General features: G+C 35.4%; 3 protein-coding genes and 2 pseudogenes across 3 annotated transcripts; all 5 read right to left on the bottom strand.

Annotated features, from left to right (window-relative positions):
* Window positions 1-2,373: 2,373 nt before the first annotated feature.
* Window positions 2,374-5,286, bottom strand: LOC116025745 (LEAF RUST 10 DISEASE-RESISTANCE LOCUS RECEPTOR-LIKE PROTEIN KINASE-like 1.1). Its single transcript, XM_031267076.1, has 3 exons — window positions 4,503-5,286; window positions 2,865-2,912; window positions 2,374-2,766 (listed from the first exon to the last, which is right to left on the bottom strand). The coding sequence occupies exons 1-3, from the start codon at window positions 5,191-5,193 to the stop codon at window positions 2,633-2,635; spliced, it is 873 nt and encodes a 290-aa protein (XP_031122936.1). The 5' UTR covers window positions 5,194-5,286; the 3' UTR covers window positions 2,374-2,632.
* A 684-nt stretch (window positions 5,287-5,970) lies between these two features.
* On the bottom strand, window positions 5,971-8,861 carry LOC116026123 (annotated as a pseudogene).
* A 4,190-nt stretch (window positions 8,862-13,051) lies between these two features.
* LOC116025517 lies at window positions 13,052-14,089 on the bottom strand (annotated as a pseudogene).
* Window positions 14,090-16,485: 2,396 nt separating this feature from the next.
* Window positions 16,486-17,927, bottom strand: LOC116026193. The gene is made up of 2 exons (XM_031267661.1): window positions 17,224-17,927; window positions 16,486-16,697 (listed from the first exon to the last, which is right to left on the bottom strand). The coding sequence occupies exons 1-2, from the start codon at window positions 17,885-17,887 to the stop codon at window positions 16,684-16,686; spliced, it is 678 nt and encodes a 225-aa protein (XP_031123521.1). The 5' UTR covers window positions 17,888-17,927; the 3' UTR covers window positions 16,486-16,683.
* Window positions 17,928-21,899: 3,972 nt separating this feature from the next.
* LOC116025514 (endo-1,4-beta-xylanase 5-like) lies at window positions 21,900-24,838 on the bottom strand. The gene is given in 7 exon segments (XM_031266754.1): window positions 21,900-22,256; window positions 22,499-23,032; window positions 23,034-23,279; window positions 23,472-23,570; window positions 23,672-23,835; window positions 24,017-24,248; window positions 24,806-24,838. Coding segments are annotated over 7 exon segments (1,665 nt in total).
* Between the last annotated feature and the right edge of the window lie 228 nt (window positions 24,839-25,066).

Raw genomic sequence — 25,066 nt, 5'->3', positions numbered from 1 at the left:
GCCCTTCTCGAAGCTGGTTTTTCACAATCAAAGGCTGACCATTCAATGTTTACTTACAAACGTGGACACTATTTAACTATTTTACTTGTTTATGTTGATGACATTGTCATTACAGGAAATGACGAGATGATCGCTAATCTTCTGAAGCAATACCTTGCTCAAAAATTCAGTTTGAAAGACTTAGGCTCAGTGAAATTCTTCCTTGGTATTGAAGTTGCTCGCTCTTCTACTGGCATCTTCCTAAACCAAAGAAAATATGCACTCGAGATTCTCACTGACACAGGACTCTCAGCTTGCAAACCAGTCCCTACACCACTTGATGTCAATCATAACCTCAATTCCGATACTGGTGAGCTCATCGCGGACCCTTCTACTTATCGAAGACTCATAGGTCGCATGCTATACTTAACTGTGACACGCCCGGACATCACATATTCTGTCAACCTCCTGTCACAATTTATGTCTACACCTAGAGAACCTCATTGGCAAGCTGCTCTTCGCATCGTTCGGTACATCAAGAACTCACCCGACCGTGGTATATTGCTCTCTGCTAATACTTCCTTGAAATTACATGCTTATTGTGACGCTGATTGGGCCTCTTGCCACACAACTCGCCGGTCAACAACTGGATATTGCACATTCTTAGGACCAAGCCCACTCTCGTGGAAGGCAAAGAAACAAGCCACCATATCTAGATCCTCTGCCGAAGCCGAATATCGAGCAATGGCTAGTGCTGCAAGTGAAATTACTTGGCTACAACTATTACTATCTGAACTTGATGTTCCGCCACACCCGGCTCATTTGCATTGCGACAACCAAGCCGCCCTACACATAGCCAATAATCCGGTATTTCACGAACGCACTAAGCATGTTGAGATCGACTGCCACTTTGTACGAGAAAAAATTAAGGCTGGTCAAATACGAACTACCTTCGTTCCTTCTAACCAACAATTGGCCGATATATTCACGAAGAGCCTCTCCCCGCATACTTTTACAACAATTCTATCCAAGCTCACACATAGTATTTGAGCTTGAGGGGGAGTGTAGAGATTTATTTTACTACCATATGTAAATATTCTTTCCTCATTCTTTGTAATGTGATTAGTCAATCATAGGATTTCCTTACCTTTATTTTATTGTTACCGTTAGAGTAGCTAGTATATATATGCTTAGGTTTCTTCATTGTAAAACAATCAAGATACAATATTTTTCCATTCTCCAACATTAACCAACATTTAAAGTATAATGTATATCTTTATTAACACATAAAAAAAATAAAACCAAAGACATAACTTGAATTGAGACATCATGTACATATTAAAATTAACATCATGGTTGAAAAAATCGCTAGGCGTTCCTCGGGCGCTCGGGGACGCCTAGGTGGGGATTAATCGGCGCCTAGGCGCCATTGTATATTTTTTTTTTAAAAAAAATTGTTTAAGTATTTTTAATTTTTTAAGGATTAATAATTATAAATTATATAATACTTTAATAGTTAATACTAAAATATTAAATATTAACGTAAAAATTATTTAAAGTTTGTAAAATTTAGAGTTATTTTGCTCAAAACGATGTTATTTTGAATGAAATAACGCATAAATAAAAAAAGAACAATAGTTAATTAGCCACCTAGGCGCCCTAGTCGGTGCCTAGGAGGTCTAGTCGGCGCCTAGGAGGCCTAGGCGGTGCTTAGGCGGCTTAAGCGATCGCCTAGCCGGCCAGCCGCCTAGACCACCATTTAAGGTGATACGCTAGGTGCCGGTGGGCGCCTAGCGCCTAGGCGAGGATTAACCGGCACCTAGGCGGGATTTTTGCAACATTGATTAACATATTAGGTACATGCAGTTATCATATTATGTACCTTGAATTAATAAATTATGTACATATTACAATTAATATATTATATACCTTCAATTTATTTATATAGGTACTTAATTTATTAACTGAATGTACATAATATGTTAATTGCAAGTATATAATTTGAATGTCGTTTTGGACTATGCTCTTCAATGCAAGGTGGACCTTGATCCATGGTATAATTGTAAAATTATACTAGTTCACATTGCAAGGTAAACTAGTGATATGTGTTCATTTTTAAGATACTGTATGTTCATTTTTAGGGTACTATACTACTATGTGTTATTTTTAGGTAGTATACTAAAAATAAAATTATATATTGCCCCTCCCCTACCAAAGAAGGTGCAATATTTTCACCACGAGAGGGACAATATATGTACCGTTTTTTAAAATTGAGGGGCAACATTTACACCACTAATAATTCAGGAGTGACATTGATAATTGGCATATTATGGAGGGGCATAAATTACAATTTTCCCTAATATAAAATATAATGAACCTACTAAAAAAAGTATGTAATACAGCAAAAACAAACCAGTAATGTATTAAAAATACTCCGTAACATGTATCAATGTGCAGTGGTTCACTGTGCAGTATAGGTCATACTCTACAACGGTAAAACAATTGTTCTCTACGGACTTTTAGTTCCTTTAAAACCTTAACCGCCACAAGGCTTCCATTGTGCAACTTCCCTTCATATGCAAAGTCAAAGCCTCCTTAAGTTCTTGTTCAAGTCCATTCTTAAAGGAGTTTGTAATAACGGACCATGGCTCTTTTAAAACTCTGGTACATCTTGATAGTTCTTTATTTTAGTTGTCACGCTCTTGCAAGGACAAAAGAACATCTTCTTGGTAATACAGAGTAGTAGGATGAACATGAATGTAAGGATCAGTGTGGTCCTGCTTAAAACTGATCAAAGATAGTGTATGTAGAGAATGTGGTTGTTAGTTGATGATAGTTACTTAGTTTTATATGAAGGATAAAGTTAAAATATCAACAGAATTTACCTGTCACTAGAATTACTTTAAGCATTGTCGTTCTCATGGTGCTTTTTCCTGTATTCATTTTAAATAAGTGAAATATAAGGTTAGTTACATAGATTTCTTTTTATATATTATTATAGTATTATGACAAGCAAATTAAAATTAAAAATGTAAAGAAATAACCTTAAAAGAATATGATTTAATGCGTCAATATTACAATAGTCCAGAATAAAAGTGGAATTTGCACTTTTTGATAAGATTTGACAATTGTGTAAGGAATTTTTTTTTCTTTCTTTCTCTTCCAGGAGGATGTTTGAAGTCTGCAAAGCAAAGGAGAGGCATCCTTATGGTTGAAGTCTTGTGGTGTACGGAGTAATTTTTAAAAGTCCATTAAATAGTAGTTTATTAGGAATTCTTATTTAACTTTGAAATTCTAATAGTTGGAAAATATTAGAAACAAGTGTTAAATAGGCCCCTAAATTTATAACTTTTGTGCAATGGGGTCAGAACTTAAAAAGTGTATAATTGAACCATCAAACAAGCAAATATATAGAATTGGAACATTTTTATAATTTCTTTTAGTGCAATTTAAATTGAAAACATTTAAATCTTTCATTTCAACTAGTATGACAGGGGAAAAAACAATTCTGAGTACCTACTATGGTATGTTATATGATTGGACTCTTTCAAGAAAAAATAAAAAAAATTTCCCAATTAAACATATTTTAGTTTTTTTTTAACGGTAAAAATACAAAATTTGTCTATATTTTACACATATTTTAGTTGTTTAATGGTCAATTACACACTTTTTAAGTTCATTAACTCAGTTGTACAAATTAAAAGCAAATAAATTTAGTAGTCTATTTGACACTTTCTCTAAGATATTATAACTTTGTTATCTTAGGAAGGATTAACTTAAATTGGTGCATGGAAACTCAAGTTCTTTAGGCAATGATGAACAATGTTATTTATACCCATTTACAGGGTGTTTGGTTGGGAGGAGGAATTAGGGTGGAAAAAAATTGTAATTCGATGGAATTGCAATTCAATGAATAAAGTAGGAATTGAAATTACATTGTTTGGTATGCAAAAATAGGAGTACAGGGAATTGAAAGGTAAAAAGTAACAAAATGACTAAAATGCCCTTATGTTGTGGTAGATATTGTAATAATAATAATAATAATAATAATAATAATAATTCATTCAAATAATAATAATAATAATAATAATTCTTTCAAAATAATAATAATAATTCATTCAAATAATAATAATAATAATAATAATTCTTTCAAAATAATAATAATAATAATAATAATAATAATTATTATTATTATTATTATTTCTATTATTATTATTTCAAATTAAAAAAAAAAGGACAAAGGGTATGGGAGGAGGGGCAAAATTGTCTTTACACCAACAAATTACCCTTCCTCCCTACGAATTGCAATTCATGTGGGTACCACATGAATTGCAATTCATCATTTAGAAGGAATTGCAATTATGCGGAATTGCAATTCCCTCCAACCAAACACTGTAGTTTGGGAATTTACTAAATTGCAATTCAATCCAACCAAACAGGCCATTAAGGAGTTAAGACAAATAGGAGAAAAATAAAGAGTTAATAAACTCGGAGAATTGAAGATTGATAAGGATCGGAGTTACCTTTTTCACAATGAAATTGATTGTGGATATCAACTGTGCATCTCCCACCTCCATAGTAACACTCATAACAAGCTTCTGAGACTTGAAGCTCTACTCCAAATTGAGCAGTTAACAGAGCATTTGGTTTCCTGATAATAATTGGAGATGGCAACAGAGCACAGCTAGCAGGAACACTACTACATCTGGTATAATTCTCTGGAGCCGAGGAGGGACGTTTATAGTACAAACTCAAACCTTCAACATAGTTGCTATACCTCTCATAATTGCAGATACTACTCCGATTATTGCATTGCAAAAAGGAGGTGTTTGATTCCGAATAGCGGAACGTGATGGAAGGAGAATTCTGAAATTGGACGGTGTAGTTTAAGATTGAGCAATCATGGCGGTCGAACAGTCTCTGAAGCTTCGAGTCTTCGAGGAGGATTGTTTTGACCTCCCCGTTTGTACTCACATTTTGAAGCTGATACCAATCTCCCAGCTGGACTGTGGGAGGTGTTGTGTAGCAATTTACTACGACTAAGCCGCAATGAGGCTGCGTGTGTTGAGCGAAGGGGAACTGCAGATTATCGATGTTTCCACAGGTGAATTCCTTGGGGCAATTTGATAGGGGCGATTCATCTTCTCCATTAGCAAAGTAAAAGGCCGTTAAGGGAAGGAGAAAGAATAAACGAGGAATGAAGGGTAGAGCCATAGGAGCTTTCTCCTTGTCTAACAATGGAAGGAGAGAATTAAGGAAGAGGAGAACAGAGGAAAGACTTAAACGACCTTGACTTGATGAGGTAAACTGTGTGTTGCATATTTCCACAAAATGCAACGAACGAACTAGATAGATAGCTGACCCAGTCGAACCTTGGATTTCCGAGTTTAGAACCAAGATAGAAACAACAGATTAGAAGTTTCCTAATTATTGCCTGCCCAACTTGTCATTTGGGTTGTTTGTGTTTTTTAATGGACATGACTATATTACTGAACTGAAGTGGATGCTAAATCTAAATGTGTATGTTACTCACTTGTACATAAATGCCAATACCCTGCTTATTAATTGCAATGTGTTTGCTCTAAAGTTTTGAGCACTGGATAAATTTATTTATTTATTTTTGGTATTGATGCATGCCTTGAACCTTCATGGACTAAGATCCACCAAACACATATGTGCTACCTCCAGTTAATTTATTATGTACCTTTACATTATTTGCATATACATAATCAGTTAACTAAATGCACACAATATGTTAACATAACATGTACATGATCTAGATCAATTCAAGATCTACAATGTACATAGTGAACCTGCAATCAACCACTACTAGAGAATGTGCATTTTGTAGATCTTCTGTAATGGGCTCAACCGAGAAAGTATTGATAATAACCAAACTCATGGCCTTTTGATACAAAAAAAAAAAAAATGCTCCACCCACTCTACCACCTCTTTTGCGGCTACATCGCATGTATTTAGCTAGTGTGACTATATATCCTTTAATTATGAAAAAGATTGATCAACATATAGATATATTTCAAAACTTGTTCTTTCAAGTCTTAGCATCATACAATAATGAAAATATGTTGTTATGTATGAAAATCATTACCATAGTGCACCAAAAAGTCAAGTACTAGGTAATATACACAGAAGATGATGAGTGTTGTTCCTCAGATCTTGTGGGAGAGTAGAGGTAAGGTTGAGGTGGAACTTGTAAATATTCTAGTTTACCTTCTAACATTTCCACTACCCTTGACATTGATGGTCTAGTTGATGGATCACTTTGTATGCACCACAAGCTAACTATTACCATCTTTCTTGCAAACTCATTCTCCTATTCATTCATTACTCCATTCAATCCAAGATCATCATCTAACACAAGTCTTGTGTAAATCCAATGAGGAAAGTATATTTTACTATTGCGGCTAACTCCTTCATCGGAATTTCTTCTTCCTCCAACCATTTCAAGAAGCACCATCCCATAACTGTAGACATCTGATTTGTGAGACACTCCTCCAATATTTTTGCAAACAACTTCAGGGGCAATATATCCAATAGTTCCCCGTGTACCAAAGATTGACACAATGCTCTCCCGCTTGTTGCATAGCTATGCAAGGCCAAAATCTGAAATTTTTGGAGAGAAGTTTTCATCTAAAAGAATATTATGGGGCTTTATATCCAAGTGTAGAATACGAGTGTTGCAACCACGATGCAAGTACTCTAACCCTCGGGCTATACCTATTGATATTTTATATAACATGTTCCATCCTAGTTGACGACCCACCATAGATTTGTTGTCATAAATGAATTTCTCAAGAGACCCATTAAGCATGAACTCATAGACAAGAGCTCTTTTTCTACCTTCAATGCAAAATCCAATCAGAGTGACAATATTAACATGAGAAGTCCTACTAATACTTGCCACCTCATTGATGAATTCTTCTCCACTAGCTCTTAATTCCTTCAAAACTTTAACTGCCACGAGACTTCCATTGTGCAACTTTCCTTTATACACAGAGCCAAAACCTCCTTGACCAAGTTCATATTTGAAGGAGTCTGTGATTTTCTTTACTTCTGCATAACTGAATCTTTTTAAGTGCAAGGGGACCATGACTTTCTAAAAATTCCGGTACATCTTCATAATTCTTTATTTTAGTCAACCGATCTATGCAAGAGCGAAATGACAATTTCTTGGTAATACAAAGTAGTAGGATGAACATTAATATAAGGACTAGAATCACCCCTCCTGAAACTGAAAGTATAGTATAAGTATCAATGTCTCATTCCTTAAAAAATGTAAAGAATTTAGAATAATATATGTTTTGGTTAATGGTGGTTGCTTTAGTTAAACAAGAAGGATAAAGTTAAATATGGATAAAACTTACCCCACACTGGAAATAGTTTCAACTTTCTCTTTCTTGTGGTGTTGTTTCCTGTGCTCAAGTAAAAACAGGGTGGGAAAAAAAAATCAATTATTAGACAAATGGGTAGGACAGGTAACTTAGCCTAGTGCAATATTGGTTAGTACAAGTCCTAAATTGTTAGGACCTAATTTATAAGGCAAAAATTTGTGTAAAGATTCGTAAGACGAGTCGGGTCAAAATGAAATTTAATACTTAATAATAGCAAATATAATACTAAATTAGGAATAAAATGTTTATTACTTTAAAAAAATATAATATTTTTTATGAAAAAGAGTAATACTTTACCATCAAAATATAAAAGTATTTTATTTGTCCTCAAAAATATTATGTTTTTATTTATAAGTAATGAATATTTTTTTCTCGATTTAGTATTATATTTGCAAGTATAAGTATTACATTTGCATAGTGACCTGATTCGACCCGATACGTCTCACACAAGTATGACACAATTTATAATAGGTAGTTATATTAGTTTTTAAAATAATTCCAAAGCCACCCAGCCCCTGCATGAAGAACTTAGCTCAATGGCTTCCGTATACCGTATTTGGGAGAAGAGATTACGGTTCGAACTTCGAGGCATTGTTGGGATTATGCTCAAAGTGGGCAGATCCCTAGTATTGTGCGCACCGACATCCCTAGTGCTAGAATTATGCCTAAAGTAAATAGATCCCTTGTGTGCACCTTCGGCTAGGGTCACCATCCAGTCAATTATCACCCCTACTCCCACAACTTTTTAATTTTATACCAGAAGGAAGATTGTAAATGCTCTGGAAGAAGAGTTGTGAGGAGAAGATGAGAGTGTTTAATTAATATACCTTTTGCACAATGGAATTGATTGTTGATGTCTTGTGTACATTGTCCTCCTCCATAGTAACACTCATTGCAAGCATTTGAGACTTGGAATCCCAGTCTATATCGAGCAATTAACAGAGCATTTGTTTGGTTAACGAAAATTTTTGTTGGGTACAGGGTACACTTAGCAGCAACACATTTGGGATTCTCCTGTGGAACCAAGGCTTTTTTATACACCAAACCAAATCCTTGAAAACAGTAATACCTTTCATAATTCAGCATATCATCATCATCAGCTGGACTGTTATTGCATTTATGAATGGCTTTGAATGTATTTGTTACAAAATTGGTGAATGTGAGAGAAGGAGAATAAGGATATTGGAGGGTGTAGTTTAAATTTGAGTAATTATGGGTATCTAAGAGGCTCTGAAGCTTTGGGTCTTCAAGGACAAGAATGGTGGTATTGGCAACAGAATTTTTTATATCCAGAAACTGATACCATTCTTCCCCCATTCCCAACTGGAGTTTTGGAAGAGGTTTAACATCACAATCTACCCCGATTAAACCACAATGAGGGTGGGTGTGTTGAGCAAAAGGGAACTCCAGATAACCCAAACTTCCACAGGAGAATCCATTGGGACATGAATTAGATTGGAACTCATAATAATCTTCTCCCTCAGCAAAGTAAAAGGCCATTGAGGAAAACAGAAAGAAGAAGAAACAAGAAGGATTAAAAAGCAAAGCCATAGCAGATTAATTTCTTCTTCTCGATCTAACAATATAATAGAAGAGAATTATAGAAAAAAACACAGCAGAAAGACTTAATTAAAAGTAAAGTTAAAACGATGACCTTGACTTTATGTCCATTATATTGATTAGTCTATTTTAGCAACGCATATTTCCACAAACGAGAAGACCGACTTGGATATCTGCGTGCAGTGTCCTCTAAATTTTCCTATGGCTGTCACCACCGATCCACTTGTCTACCTTAATGGGGTTTTTGGTAGGATTCCATTCTCACAATTTTATTTGAGTTAATTCCAACAATAGTCCTTCAATTACTGTGATTTTCCAAATTTGATTCTCTTTTTTAATTTGGACAAAATAAACCATTGATTATCTTGTCATGAACAACCTTGCAGCGACAAGATTATCAATCTTGATCAATGGTGTCAGCTGTGGTTTTTTCCAACCTACTCGAGGGGTTAAGCAAGGCGATCCACTATCGCGGATGTTGTTCATTTTAATCTCAGAAGCATTATCTCGCTCCCTCATTCTCAAAATGGGCACAGGTATACTCTCCCCTTACTCAACTGGTTTGAACTGTCCTATTGTTACCCATTTGGCATTTGCAGATGATATTGTCATCTTTGCAAACGGGTCATCAAACTCTTTAAAAACATTGGTGGAAACATTGAAACAATATCAAGCAGGTTCAGGGCAAAAAATTAACTTTACCAAGAGCTTTTTTGTTACTTCTAAACACTGCTCAGGCCGTAGAGCAGCCACCATGTCACGCATCTTGGGAATGCAACGTTCATCTTTGCCTTTCCGTTATTTAGGGGTGAACCTATTCCGAGGACGGAATAGGCTCTTTTATCATCGACGACTGCTGGAAAATATGGACGAAAAACTTCAAAGCTGGCATCGCAAGCTTCTTTCTCCAGGGGGTCGACTCATCCTTATCAAGCATGTTCTATCAACGATTCCCCTCTACACGATGGCTTCTATTATGCTGCCGAGCCAGATTGTGAAAGCACTTGAATCTAAGCTCGCTAGATTTTTCTGGGGCACAAAAGATGGAAAACCAAAGCGACACTGGGCTGCATGGAGGAAAATATGCTTACCGAGAGAAGAGGGCGGCTTAGGCGTTCGCTGCCTGTCAACGGTTCAACGTACCCACTCTGCTAAAATTTATTTCAATTTCAAGCGAGGGGGATCCTTATGGAGTGATTTCATGCATGCTCGCTACCCAGAAGACTCGTCCAGGCATTCGGGCTCCCTTACTTGGCGTCGTATACAAGAGGTGGCTGTTTTTGTTGATGAAAACACAGTGCAAGTTGCCGGCGATCTTGTTTGGATGCCATCCACCTATGGAAATTTTTGTTTTTCCTCGGCATATGACTGCCTTCGACCAAAAGCGGGATTAACTTTATCATCTAGCTGCATTTGGGGCGGAGGAATACCTCCCAAAGTATCTATTCTAATGTGGAAACTCTTGAGAAGACTACTTCCGTTCCCAGACGTCATTGAACGTTTCGGTTTTTGTGTTCCATCAGTTTGTCCATTTTGTCTTAGAGCAAGTGCGAGCTTGGAACATTGTTTATTGCTTTGCGACCGAGTTCAACAAATTTGGCAACACTTTGGCGGGATATTTGGGCTATCAATGTCAAATGCTAGCACTGTTCGTGCAACATGTCACCTATCAATGTCAAATGCTAGCACTGTTCGTGCAACATGTCACATTTGGTGGTTGTTTGCTAGCACTGTTCGTGCAACATGTCACATTTGGTGGTTGTTTTCATCTCCAAACTCTGCAGTTGGCTGCTTAGCGCGTCTTCTTCCCAGTCTGATTCTTTGGCAGCTTTGGGTATCTTACAATGATCCCAGTCTGATTCTTTGGCAACTTTGGGTATCTTACAATGAATCAATTCATAATGGATCCACCTTTTCTATCCCTGGCACTGTTAAAAGAATCAAACGTGAGACTGTGTTGATATCCCTTTCTAGACCCATTCAATGCAGAGACACTTCAGACTCCGTTTTGCTTTCACAGGGTTTGATCGCAAGATTTTCAGCCACACCGCGAAAACGAACTATCTGGATCAAATGGCTCGCTCCACCTTCCGGTCGATTGAAGCTCAATACAGATGCATTATTTTCTGCTAACGGCACAGCAGGCGGAGCTTGTTTGCGCGACTCTCATGGTTTTTTAGTTGCAGGACTTTGTTTCCCATTAGCAGTTTCTTCGGCTCTTGAGGTAGAAACCTTAGCTCTTCGCTTTGCCCTTCAATGGTGTGAACTAACAGCAAAGACACCCTACCTTGTGGAAGTGGACTCAATCTGTCTTGCTCGCATTGTTAACTCCAAAACGACAAAGACCCCTTGGAAGATTAGGGAAGCTATCAACTTCATTCGCTCGTGCCTCTTTTCGTGGGGATCATCCTTAAAGCATATCTATCGAGAGGCAAACCAAGTGGCTGATGCCCTTGCCACGGAAGGTCTTAACAAAAGCTTGCCCAATTTCTTTTGCTCTTTCAATTCTCTTCCTGTAAAGGTTCTTCTTGCTCTTTGGCTTGACTGTAGGGGTTTTGTTTCCCCCAGACTTTTTGCTCATCAATAAAATTATTTAAAAAAAAAAAAAACCATTGATTATCAGAATTGTTCCACTATTGATCCTTCCGTTAACCAAGAGTTAGATAGACTCCTTCCGTTAACCAAGAGTTAGATAGACGTTAATGAAAGGTTAAAAGGATCATTTCCTCTGTTTAGTTTCTTCTTCCTGGTGTTAGTCGAGTATATGTATAAATTACACGCAATAGAGACCCCAAAACTCTATTGTTTCTCTTCTTGCTCATCTAGGTTTATGATATCTACTATTTTATACAATAATTCACCCATTACTTTAGTTGTTTTGATGCTTATTTTAATTATCCTAATGAAATTAAGAATTGTTTGTGTGTTATATTGTCCCAAGGGTTAAATTATCCACAAGGAGCAGCAAAGGAAGAATTTTAGAGCAGTTTCGACAAGTTTTGGAAGAAAAGGAAATTACCAAAAAAGAATAGGAAACAAGAATAAGAATTGGAAGTTGTCTCATGGGCCCAAGGCCCATCTATCTCCTATATATATTCTACATATTCTCTACAATTTAGGGAGTTCCCAATCCTAGTTAGTTTTAGTTTATTTTTCCCTTCTCTTTATATTTCCCTAGCATATTTCCCTAGTATAGTTTAGATTAGTTTTATATTAGATTATTTAATTTCAAGCTTGGAGTCTATTGAAGTTGGATTTGTTCTTCATCAGTAAAGTTCTCTTATTCCTTTATTTCCTTTCTTCTCAGATTTCTTGCAATGTTTATGGTTATTTATTATTGCTTTGTTTTGTTTACTTCTGTGATGCATGAGTAGTTCGTTAATGGGTTTGGATTAGGGTTCTATTGCTATTCTTGATGCTAGATTTGTGATTATTGCATAAAGGGAAATAATTGTTTACCTAGGGTTTATGTATCCTAAAATCTCTGGGAACGTGTTTGTATTTATATAAAATTCTAGTGGCATACTTGAACTAAAATTTCACTCCTTTTATAAGTGATGGTTTAGAGTCCTATTAATGTATCTTAATGAATTAAAACCATTAATGGCGACGTTCAGATTACGTAGAATTTGTATGGTTGTCGATTGAAAGTATCCTGATTAATGGGCATAATCTTTTAAACAAAATAATTATCCGTATCCTGATTAATGGGCACAATCTTTTAAATAAAATAATTATCCAAACGAAGAGTCTCAGCAGCCTAAAAGTAAATAGCATTAAACGCTGCGTAAAACTGAACATTCTATGACTAAAACGATGTAGCATGGTTTGAGCGGGAATTGGAGCCTAAATTTTTGGCCAAAAACATCTAGCTTTTTTATATATAGGATTCTAATAGACTGATAGTCAAGGATTTATTTCGTCCTAATTTCGCTGTACCTCATAACATACTTACTAATTTATTTAAACTAATTTAATTATGAAAAGATTGATCAACATATAGATATATTTCAAAAAAGTCTTTGCATCATACACTAATGAAAATATGTTGATACGTATGAAAAGCATTATATTACCATAGTGCACCAAAAAGTCAAGTACTAGGTAATATACACAGAAGATGATGAGTGTTGTTCCTCAGATCTTGAAGGAGAGTAGAGGTAGGGTTGAGGTGGAACTTGTAAATATTCTAGTTTACCTTCTAACATTTCCACTACCCTTGACATTGATGGTCTAGTTGATGGATCACTTTGTATGCACCACAAGCTAACTATTACCATCTTTCTTGCAAACTCATTCTCCTCTTCACTCATTATTACTCCATTCAATCCAAGATTATCATCTAACACAAGTCTTGTATAAATCCAATGAGGAAAGTATATTTTACTATTGCGGCTAACTCCAACGTCAACATTTCTTCTTCCTCCAACCATCTCCAGAACCATCATCCCATAACTGTAAACATCTTATTTGTGGGAGACTCCTCCAATATCTTTGCAAACAACTTCTGGAGCAATATATCCAATAGTTCCCCGTGCACCAAAGATTGACACAATGCTCTCCTGGTTGTCGCATAGCTTTGCGAGGCCAAAATCTGAAATTTTTGGAGAGAAGTTTCCATCTAAAAGAATATTATGGGGTTTTATATCCAAGTGTAGAATACGAGTGTTGCAGCCACAATGCAAGTACTCTAACCCTCGGGCTATACCTATTGATATTTCATATAACATGTTCCATCCTAGTTGACGACTCACGTTAGATTTATTGTCATAAATGAATTTCTCAAGGGACCCATTAAGCATGAACTCATAGACAAGGGCTCTTTTTCTACCTTCAATGCAAAATCCAATAAGAGTGACAATATTAACATGAGAAGTCCTACTAATACTTGCCACCTCATTGATGAATTCTTCCCCACTAGCTTTTAATTCCTTCAAAACCTTAACTGCCACGAGTGTTCCATTGCGCAACTTTCCTTTATACACAGAGCCAAAACCTCCTTGACCAAGTTCATTTTTAAAGGAGTTTGTAATTTTCTTTATTTCTGTATAACTAAATCTTTTGAGTGCAAGAGGGCCATGACTTTTTAGAAAGTCGGGTACACCTTGATAATTCTTTATTTTAATTGACCAATCCATGCAAGAGCAAAATGACAATTTCTTGGTAACACAAAGTAGTAGGATGAACATTACTATAAGGACCAGCATCACCCCGGCTGAAAGTGAAGGTAGAGTATAAGTATCAATGTCTCATTTCTTAAAAAATGTAAAGAATGTAGAATAATGTTATTGGTTGATGATAGTTTGTTACTTTAGTTATTAACGAAGGATAAAGTTAAATGTGGAAAAACTTACCCGACACTAGAATTAGTTTCAACTTTCTCCTTCTTGGGGCGTTGTTTCCTGTGTTCATTCAAAAACAGGGTGGGACCACAAATATTTATTAGACAGGAACTATAATTCATAGTTAGCTTAGGTGAATTGCAATATTGGTTACTACAAATTGAAGTACCTAATTTTTAATAAATATATATGTAGGCATTCATCAATGTACATTGCACAAATTGGTAATAAAGAAATTATTCGGCATCGAAATTAAGGTGGCCGGGCGTCTCAGGTTATATCGGAATCAAACCGAATTGAACCAAACAGTTCGATTGTAGTTTATTATTACAATCTGATCGATTCTATTTTTTGTAAATCAAATTGTTTTGGTTCAATTCAGTTAAAAATCGAACAAAACCGATTGGTTATATATATATATATATATATAATAAAAATAATAATCAAATATTTTATTTATATAAGTAATATATAAATATCCACTCAAATCCACCTTTTATGGATCAAATTTTTTAAGGTAATAGTGGATGGTGGCAATTTATATCGTGGACCAGGGTGCACAATACATTGTGCACCCCATACCAAAATGTTAGGAGATGAGTTTTGTGTATTCTAGGCAATTATTCTGTGTATTCTTGGCAATCATTTTGTGTATTCTAGGCAATCGTTCTGTGTATTCATGTTAGTAACACATGTTGTGATGTGTTTGTGCATTCGAATGTTTAGGAGGATGAGTTCTGTGTATGTTGTGTCAATATTCTGTGTATTCATGTTATTAACACAGGTTGTGATGTGTTTGTGCATTCGAATGTTAGGATGATGAATTCTGTGTATTTTGTGTTAATATTCTATGTATTCTAGGCAAACGTTCTGTGTATTCTAGACAACTGTTCTGTATATTTTAAACAAGGATTATGTGTATTATAGACAATGAATTCTTTGGAGTCATTCGCGTCCGCGTCCACTAACATCGAAACGACGTTGTTTCGGACCAGGATCCACAGTGCACTATGGACCCTGGTCCACGATATAACGATTGGTGGATGGTGGGTCTTAAAAAATTAAACTCGAAGTGGGTCAGATTGGATTTGGATTCTATGTACAAAACATGCCTAGTATCCCACCCGACCCACCATCCTTGTGTGTGTGTGTATAGGGGTAGGATAAAATGAGAACATGGTTCTCTTGTAAAAAGTAAGAAATGATCTCACATGTTCATCAGGGTTCATCAACGGTCAATTTTATAATTGTAAAAACAATGTTCAATTTATAATTATTACAAACTTGAAAGTTTAGTAAATTTAATATCCTAACATTTGATTTGTCAATATGGAGGGTGTGGATTTATTCAAACTTTTTGCAGAGGATGTATTCTTACATATATTAAGTTTAAATTAAATGTCCTATGTAAGTGTGTGTGTGTCTTACATTATCCAATCTTACATTTGTTAAAAATTGGACGTCATCAAATCATATTTAAAATAAATACGAACGGTGGTATTTTTGTAATTGTCGTCAACTTCACTTTGTAAATTTGAACATTTAAATATGCAATCTTTAACAACTATGTATGTATGTATGTATATGTATGTGTGTATGTATGAGTAAAATAAATACTAGTACATAGTTAATTATAAAAGTTTTTATAAATTTTATTAATTTTATACTATTTTTTTTTATCTCTAAACAACTAAGTCTATTTTAAAAAATTAACCATTTTTTTAATACTATTGACTCTGTTACAATATAGTATATGTTCATAACTACTTTCTCAACCTACTGAATCACAAAGAGCCAATATTGCCTCCACTGACACTCGAACTCGCAAACCCGGTGCCACTAGACCACAAGGTCTTTGGCAAAAAAAAAAATAAAAAAAAATTAACCATTTAATTATTATATTTAGAGTTAATACCACATGGGGTCTTAATACTACATGGGGTCATCCGAGTATAGTGACACCGTCATTTTTAGTTTTAAACTTTCAAGTTAACTTTATGTAGCCATTCAACTTTCAAGTTAACGATCCAGTCAATTTTCAAATTTTAACCAACTGTGGTACTTTCAGAAGGACCACAACTGGTTAAAATTTGAAAGTTGAATGAGCATAGGTGATTAATTTGAAAATTTAGGGCATTAGGTTTAAATGTCTTAGTATGTATAATATATACTTGGCCTTGTAAACAAAGAAATTTGAATATATATATGTAGGATTCAAAATTCATGTTACAATATGATATATCAATATGGGGTGTGGGTACAATATCTCTGGATGATCCTCTGATTCTTCAATTGATGTCTTGACGCTCCATTGAAGGGCCCCCGGATCTCTACTAGCTTGATCTTCAAAGAAGAACTTATATATTTGTTCTTCTGAAGGGCCTCCGGGTTCAAATGGCTTGATCTTCAATTGGAGATTTTGATCAAATATGATAGGCATGGAAGAGCTTTGGACTTTCAAGGTCATGGGACTTTTATTTTCATGATCATGATCTCTAATTCTCTAAATAAGCTTCAAGCTATTTCTATGATTTTTCCTAGGATGAATACATAGAAATAAAAGGTCCTATTTATAGCTGTAAGATAAAGAGTTTTGATAAATTCAAACTCTTTTGATATTATCTAATTAACAAATTAGATAATATCAATATTATCCAAATACATTTAAATATACTAATATTAAAAAATAACAATATTTAGCAAATTTTCAGTGTCAACAGGCCTACTTCATTACAAATTTATTTTAAAAAAATAATTACTCCGTATTTTAATATTGAGAGCTCCTATATTTGAATGAAGATTGTAATAGATACTACATTCTAACATAGTCAATAGTATTTTTTTTTTTTTTTAAAAAACTTGAATGAAGATTGTAAATACTTGGGAAGAAGGAAAGTCGTGAGGAGTGAGGAGAAGATGAGAGTGTTTACCTTTTGCACAATGGAATTCATTGCTGCTGTCTGCTGTACATTGCCCTCCTCCATAGTAACACTCATGGCAAGCTTCTGAGAGTTGGAATACCATTCCAAATAGAGGAGTTAACAGAGCATTTGTTTGTTTAACGAGAATTGGAGTTGGATACATGGTACACTTATCAGCAACACATTTGGGATTCTTCTGTGGAACCAATGCGTTTTTATAGAACAAACCGAATCCTTGAAAACAGTAATTCCTCTCATAATTGAAGATATCATCAGCTGGACTGTTATTGCATTTACGAATGACTTTGAATGAATTTGTTGGAAAATTGCTGAATGTGATAGAAGGAGAATACGGGAATTGGAGGCTATAGTTTAAATTTGAGTAATTATGGGTATCGAAAAGTCTCTGAAGCTTTGAGTCTTCAAGGATAAGAATGGTGCTATTTGCAACAGAGTATATATTCACAAACTGATACGAATCTCCCCCCATTCCCAACTGGACTTTTGGGAGAGGTTTAGCATCACAATCTACTCTGATTAGACCACAATGAGGGTGGGTGTGTTGAGTAAAAGGGAACTCCAGATAACCCAAACTTCCACAGGAGAATCCCTTGGGACATGAATTAGATTGGAACTCATAATAATCTTCTCCCTCAGCAAAGTAAAAGGCCATTGGGGAAAACAGAAAGAAGAAGAAACAAGAAGGATTAAAAAGCAAAGCCATAGCAGATTAATTTCTTCTTCTAGATCTAACAATGGAAGAAGAGAATATAATTATAGAAAGAAAAAAACAGCATCAAAAGTTAAAACGAGCTTGACTTCAGGTCCATAGTAAAATATCATATCATTAGTCTATTTTAGCAACGCATATTTCCACAAACGAGCTGAGAAGACCGACTTGGACGTATCTGCGTGTCCTCTAAATTTTACTATGGCTGTCACCACCGATCCACTTGTCTATGACTTGTTCAAAATCATTAAAGTTACAATTAAGCCCTCTATAGAATTTTTTTTGAGCAAATATCAAATTTAATCCCACGATTATTAGCAAAGTGACAATTTTGGTCCACATGTTTAATTTCTTCCAATTTTGGTCCCACGACTATTGCTTTAGTACCAATTTTCATCCACAACTATTATTTTAGTGCCAAAATTTATCGCGTTGGTCACCTATTCGTTTAAAACGTACAAAAATCTAAAATTATTAAGGGTATTTTCATCATTTTCAACTTAATATCCCAATTTGAGCATAAATATATAGATTTAAGTCATAATATCGATCAAAGTTCGCAATTTTCCTCCTCATTAAATGGATTTATTATTGAATATATGCTCATAAATTAAATTGCTACTTTGTGCAATTTCTTTCAATAATATGCTTTTATGAATTCCTATGCATATTATGTTATATTGGCATAATCTATGGTTTTTATACCGATTATAGATTATCCTTTAGAAGTAGACATCGATTTTAGCCAGTCTTAGTATATATAGATTTTTTTTTTGAAAAATCTAGATCTTGGCTATCACCAAGTGTGAATTCACCAAGCATGGTTTCAATGGGAGCAATTACTTATAGGTCCGCGAGCAATGTGGCCTTGAAACCCAAATGACCTCTATGCTTTATAGCAACCCCTGAAGGATAGTTTTGACTAGTAAAAGTTCTTTCTAAATATCACAATTCGATTGCCTTACCTTGATCCTTCAAAACTTTGAAATCAAATTACTGATTCTAAATCAGCTATATACACATAATATCTCTGGCACAGATTTGATTGCCGAGACATTGTCTTCTTTTCCACACCGCCCTCCTCCAATAACTATCGCAGCACAACTACTCATGGATGCAAATCAATAATGCGTGTCTAGCTGGCTCTGCACGGGTGTCCGAAGCACACGATGTTGCTTAATTATGCGACGCCAAGAAGGGGTTGAGGAAGAAGACAGGGAAAAGGTAAGGCCATGATAGCAACAACAATATCTCCCAAAACCACCATAAAAAGCAAAATGATTTACTACACCTCCACCATAATATACCTCCAAAACCTCCATCTGTTGTCTCATATATCGCCCCTCCGAGAGACACAATGGATACATTGACTGCATGAGGCAGGGCGGACTTTAATATTTTGGGCCCGTATTTTGGCGGGCTCTTTAGCCCTCCCCCACCTAACCCGCAACATGTTTATTGTTGAAATACAAAGGACTTTACTTAAATAGTAAAGCAATTAACTGAGTAATTTTCTCCTGAAGCATGAATATGTAAAAATCAATATATACCATTAGTACTTATTAAGGGGCTCCTAATCGTTACCACAACCTATGTTATAAACATCGTAAAGAGCTTAATGGTATTAGCTCTAAAAACAAATTTTAGAAATAAAAGGACTTGGAAAATTAAGTATTATCTCAACTTGCAGATCGAGTATTTCCTTGAAAAGTTATATACATCAATCAGTATATTTTTAGAAAGATGTCTTTAACGCTTTTCATATGGATAAGTATGATTGACTCATCACACTAACGGTTATATCTCTATAAGGAACCGTTTAGACTCAAAAATGATACTGAGGACGTTTTGGGACTTGAAGTCCATTACTTCATTATTATTGGAACACTACGGAAGAACCAGAAGTTCCGTGATCTTATTAGGACTGGCATTGTCTTTACAATAAAATCACTTATAACTCCTAGTGCTCTAAATATCCTCTAGTAAAGTTATGCGATAAACCAATGTGTGTTTCTCATAGATCACTTGGTATTGACTCCTTTTGATCTCCATGATACTAGATTCCAAACTAGCTATGTGTGTTCTATCGCTACTGACTTATGAGAAGACAATTAAAGTGTGTTTTTTTGGGGGTATGGATAAGGAATATTGGTTATATTCAACCCACATAAGCTCCAGAAGAGTCATGATAATCATTGTATAAAATGTTAACTTATAGTGACAATCCTGAGGATTGCCATATCATTTCCTCTACGCTCCTTTGAAACAGTTATTCTACTTTAAGCAATGTAGAACAGGGGGAGATGAGGACTACATTTACTTAAATCAATCCTGAAGATTGGGTCTTAAAAGAACCAACAGTTGTATTCTTTTTACAACATATGAATACATATATACCATGTACTCTTTTTCTCACTTAACTAAGATTTTTCCCACTGGTTTTCTTAGTGTAAGATTTTTAATGAGGCAACCAGGACTATATATGAGTTTAAAAATATCATGTACTCTTTTTTTCAACTAGGTTTTTCCCATGAGATTTTCTTAGTGAAGTTTTTTAACGAGGCATGAAAGTATTTGAATATACCATTCATGTACCTTTTACTCTTTTATTGTCTAGGTTTTTCTCATAGGTTTTCCTAGCAAGTTTTTAACCAGGCAAGATCATGGATAAATAATGTCCAAGGGGGAGTGTTATTAACCATATTTAATATGGACATTATTCCTATTTATTATGTAACAGTCAGGGAATTAATAGCTACATTATTGTATCCGTTATATTTGTATATTATATATATATGGTGTACCCTTTGTATTGAAGTAGCTAATGAAATGAAAACACTTCTTCCTATGTTTGTTGTCTCTCTATCTCTTTTTTCTTTACCTGCAATGTTCATCGGTTAGGAGCTAATGGCCAACAGGCATGACCTGTTACAACAAATCTCGTATTTTAAGTTATGCACATTAATTCCTTGTGTGCCATACAAATATCCAAATATCCTTTGCTATACAAATAACTCAACTGGTCACAGGGATGAAGATTGGGAAGAATGATTAGGATTGAGTATCACCAGCCACATTGTAAGGGCAACCTCTCAAAGTGAGAGCTTCTTGTGCACAATAAACAAATGTCTAACCTCTCAATGGATGCTTTGTCAAGTCGGATCAGGGCGTGAAGGACACTTGGGGTTGGAGATTCAACATTTTGGGGAAAATGCTATACAAATATCCTTCTCCCAAAATCCCAAGGGCTCGACAAAGCATCTTGGAGTATGCAAATTATGGTAACTCAACTAAACACGCCCCGACCCGACAAAACATCTACCTTTGCTCAGTGTGTACAACCCCTAGTCTCTTCTCCCAAACTTCACCTCTGTGACCAGTTGAGCTCCCAAACTTCACCCTATAACCAGTTGAGCTGTCCATGCAAGTTATATATCCTAAACTGGATGTAGTAATAAAGTGTGCTAGCACTAAATATACAACACAAAAGAATTAATTAATCATAGTAATCAATTAGCAATGTTAGACAATTGAGATTTATAACATTATTATTATAAGGGCTTCGAGAAATGGGCCAGGCTTGGTTTGTGGGTCGTTGGATTGGATTTTTCTCCTTTCGTATACAAAAAAATGTTGTAACATATTAAAATGGGTTCATTAAGATACTTCGGGCCTGGCTTGTTTCGTCACTTTTTAGCCAATACTTATAGTCTTATACCATGAACCCGACTCCACATTGTAAGATAAATCCATCACAATTTACATACTGAATGATCACAATTTAAATTGTGAAGGTTTAAATGATTAGTCAAATCAATTGATTTAACGTAGAAAAATAGAGAGTAATACACATCCTTTTAAAAAATAAAACCAAATATAATATATTAATCTTATTAAAAATTTCCTTATTGAAATCATATTTCTACAGGTAGATTATTTCTGCAAAATTAAAAGATTACACTCGTTCAGAGACTGAGAAATATAGCCTCCTTTCACTATCAACGGTTGACGTTACAGTCAAGTTGTGAGCCAAAGATTTGTCCAACAATGGATGATCAACCTGAACTTCATATTCACCATGAAACAGTGACGTCTCAAAGCTGCCATTAGCTGCGGTGGTGCCCACTAAACCTTCATGGCTCATTGCTTTAATCACCCCATCAACCACATCCCCCGTTGCTAAGTTTCTGAAATTGTTATCCGTCAAACACATCTTGTAACACCCACTCGGTTTCCATGCCGACCATAGCACTATACCTTGAACGGCCGGATGTGACGAAAGCTCGTTTATAATTTGTCCCAAATACTGTGCCTGTCTCCATCAGTACACAACACAATCATACAACTATAATGAAAAAAACACCCAACCATAATTCAAGAGGTGTGCTCGTTGTAAATCTAGCTAAATTGTTCATGATTGGATTGGTCAAATCAAAAAGCCAATAAACCAGTTAAGTATAACATTATGATTACCAAGTCAACAGTCTAACAAATTTAGACATGCCTGCCATTAATCATGGTTACTAAGTCAACAGTACAGCATTTAAGCATTACCTGATTAGGGCGTGATGAAACGTCCAACTCTGTGATCCAGATGGGGAGTTTTGCAGTGGCGAGTGTATCAATGGCAGTCCTAACATAAGCCAAGTCAGGAGTATCAAAATGGGCCTCCAGTCCGATTCCCAGAGGGCCAGAATATCTTTGCGCCCGAAGCTGCGCAATTTTTCGTAGGTACTTGCTGGGCGACGAAGCTCCATCTTCTTTATGCTCAATAGTATTGAAATCATTCAAGAACGGAGTCGCCTTGCCGTCCAACGCGCGGGCCGTTCGATAGAAACGCGCCGACGCATCGGCCCCGAGCCTGCTCTCGAAGAACGAAGAGTGAAGATTCTCGTTCACGACGTCCCAGTGGATTACCTGACCGGCATATCTCCTCACCACCGAATTAATCCTTTTAGTAGCCGCGGCTGATAATTGGTTGGGGGTTAGTTTTGGGACCCACGAAGGTTGGAAATTTGGGTCGTCCCAGAATATGTTTTGGCCGCGGACGGCGACGCCGCGGCCTTTGACGAGGCGGAGTAAGGCGTCAGGCGGCGGAATAGTCCTCTCGGCCCTGGGAGGGCTCGGTGGTGTACCACTTCATTTCGTCCTCAAACACTGTGTACTTGAACCTTGAGAAAAACCAGTTTTGATAGGCTTGGTTGTTTAAGATATTCTTGTTGATAGCACAACCAAATGGCAAATTTGGTCGTCCTTTGATGAGGGAAATTGTTGCATTGGGTAATGGTTTTCCTTGACCATCCACTACTTCAATTGCCACCTTTGTCTTGCGTATCTGCACATTTTCAACCACATCTAAATATTCACATCATATATGCCAGGTGTGTTAACAAACAGAATTTTCAGTAAATTACTCGTGTTCATGTTCTTTATTAAGCTAAAAGATTAAATTTACACTAAAAATATAACTTAAGGTTAAAAGTATTTTTATAACTTTACAATGTGATTTTTCACATAATTCTTTTACCTTCTCAACACTCTTTGATTGATGTGATGTCCATTCCTCTGGGGTGAATGCTTTTACTGATATGCTAGTTGCCCATATCTCAGTTTGGGTATTATTGCACTGTGGGATTAGAAGGGGTAAAGATGAATTAAAATCTTAAAACTAAGAGTTAAACCATTCATAAAATGAAAGAAATTGGGTTAATTAATATCAAAACACACCTCAAAATGTAATTCACTAGGGCCAGAAACATTAGCAACAAAACCACCTTTAAACATGGACCAACAACCCGATCTAGCTACAACCCATGCTACATACACTTTGCCTGTTGCTGTTTTAAACTTGGCTGCTACATCAGCTTCGCCTTCACTTAACTGTATCCAACCTACAACAAAGACATTCAACATAGAAATAATTATTTAAAAAAATTATGAGTTTAATTATAGGGAAAATTGCATTAATAATTCTCCAATAGTTCCCAAGAGATTAAAAATATAATTTTTCATTAATTAATTGTTATATGTGTGTGTGTGTGTGTAGAAGTTAGGGTTAATATATATTTGTACCAGAAACTATGTAGTGATTATCTTTCACCAAATCAAACTTCTGAGAAAAACCATCTCCTGGTTCTTTTCGATTGGAAGCAATGATGAAGTTGTTTCCTTCCTTGGAAACTCCCACCGTTAGGTTTACATCATTAATATTTCCGAAACCAAACCAGCCATTCAACCCATCTCCCATCTCTGGGTTCACCATTATCCCTCCATTGTACTGAGGTTTCAGAGGATTTTGCAAGCACTGTATACAAACAACAACACCAAGATGTTTTACTTATATATAAAATATTAGCACAAAAGTGCTACCAATTATAATGTTTCAAAGTGGTAAAAATAGTGACACTCGGAAGTTGCCTCATTAGAGAAGCTGTAGTCATAATCTTCCGCACGAACTTGAAGCCCTACAAAGTACATTATTTGTAAGAATTTATTAAAGAGGTTTTTTTTTTTTTTAGTAATATTGACTCTGTTACAAATCTATCTATACATACTTTCTAAATCTACACAAAAATTATTCTCTAACATTCCATTCCTGACGTGTCATTATATAATTGGAATGGGTTAAGGAGTTAAAACATTATAAAGTCTATGTATATGTCAAGAGGAGGATCGGAATTAAATTAAAATCTAATGCAATATAATATGATATAAATTAAATCTAGTAGGATTATCATTTGTGAATAACAAATGCAAGAATATAGTACATGTATACTAAGAAATTTGAGAAAAATAATATATACACTATAATAAGTCAAGTTATGGAGAAAAAAAATTTAGTCTAGGAGGAGACCCCTTGACCTTTTCATTTGGAGGGCTCACTACTTCAACCATCGCTTAACATGCATGTTGGTATTAAACTTTGTCCAATTCATCGATCAATTAACAGGTTATTACTAATTACTGATGTTATTTAGTCATCATTAGTTACAATCAATGTAACTAGGGTGTGTTTTGGTTCACACACAATGTGTATCAAATACTTGGTTATGGTAATAGGTTTTGGTGAAAGTATTTTGCATGTAGTAGAATGGAATGAGAATGACTATTAATAGTTAGGGA

Source organism: Ipomoea triloba, chromosome 7 (assembly GCF_003576645.1).
Source record: "Ipomoea triloba cultivar NCNSP0323 chromosome 7, ASM357664v1".
NCBI lineage: Eukaryota > Viridiplantae > Streptophyta > Magnoliopsida > Solanales > Convolvulaceae > Ipomoea > Ipomoea triloba.
Note: the sequence above shows the minus strand (reverse complement) of the source record. Positions and strands in the feature narration are given on the sequence as shown.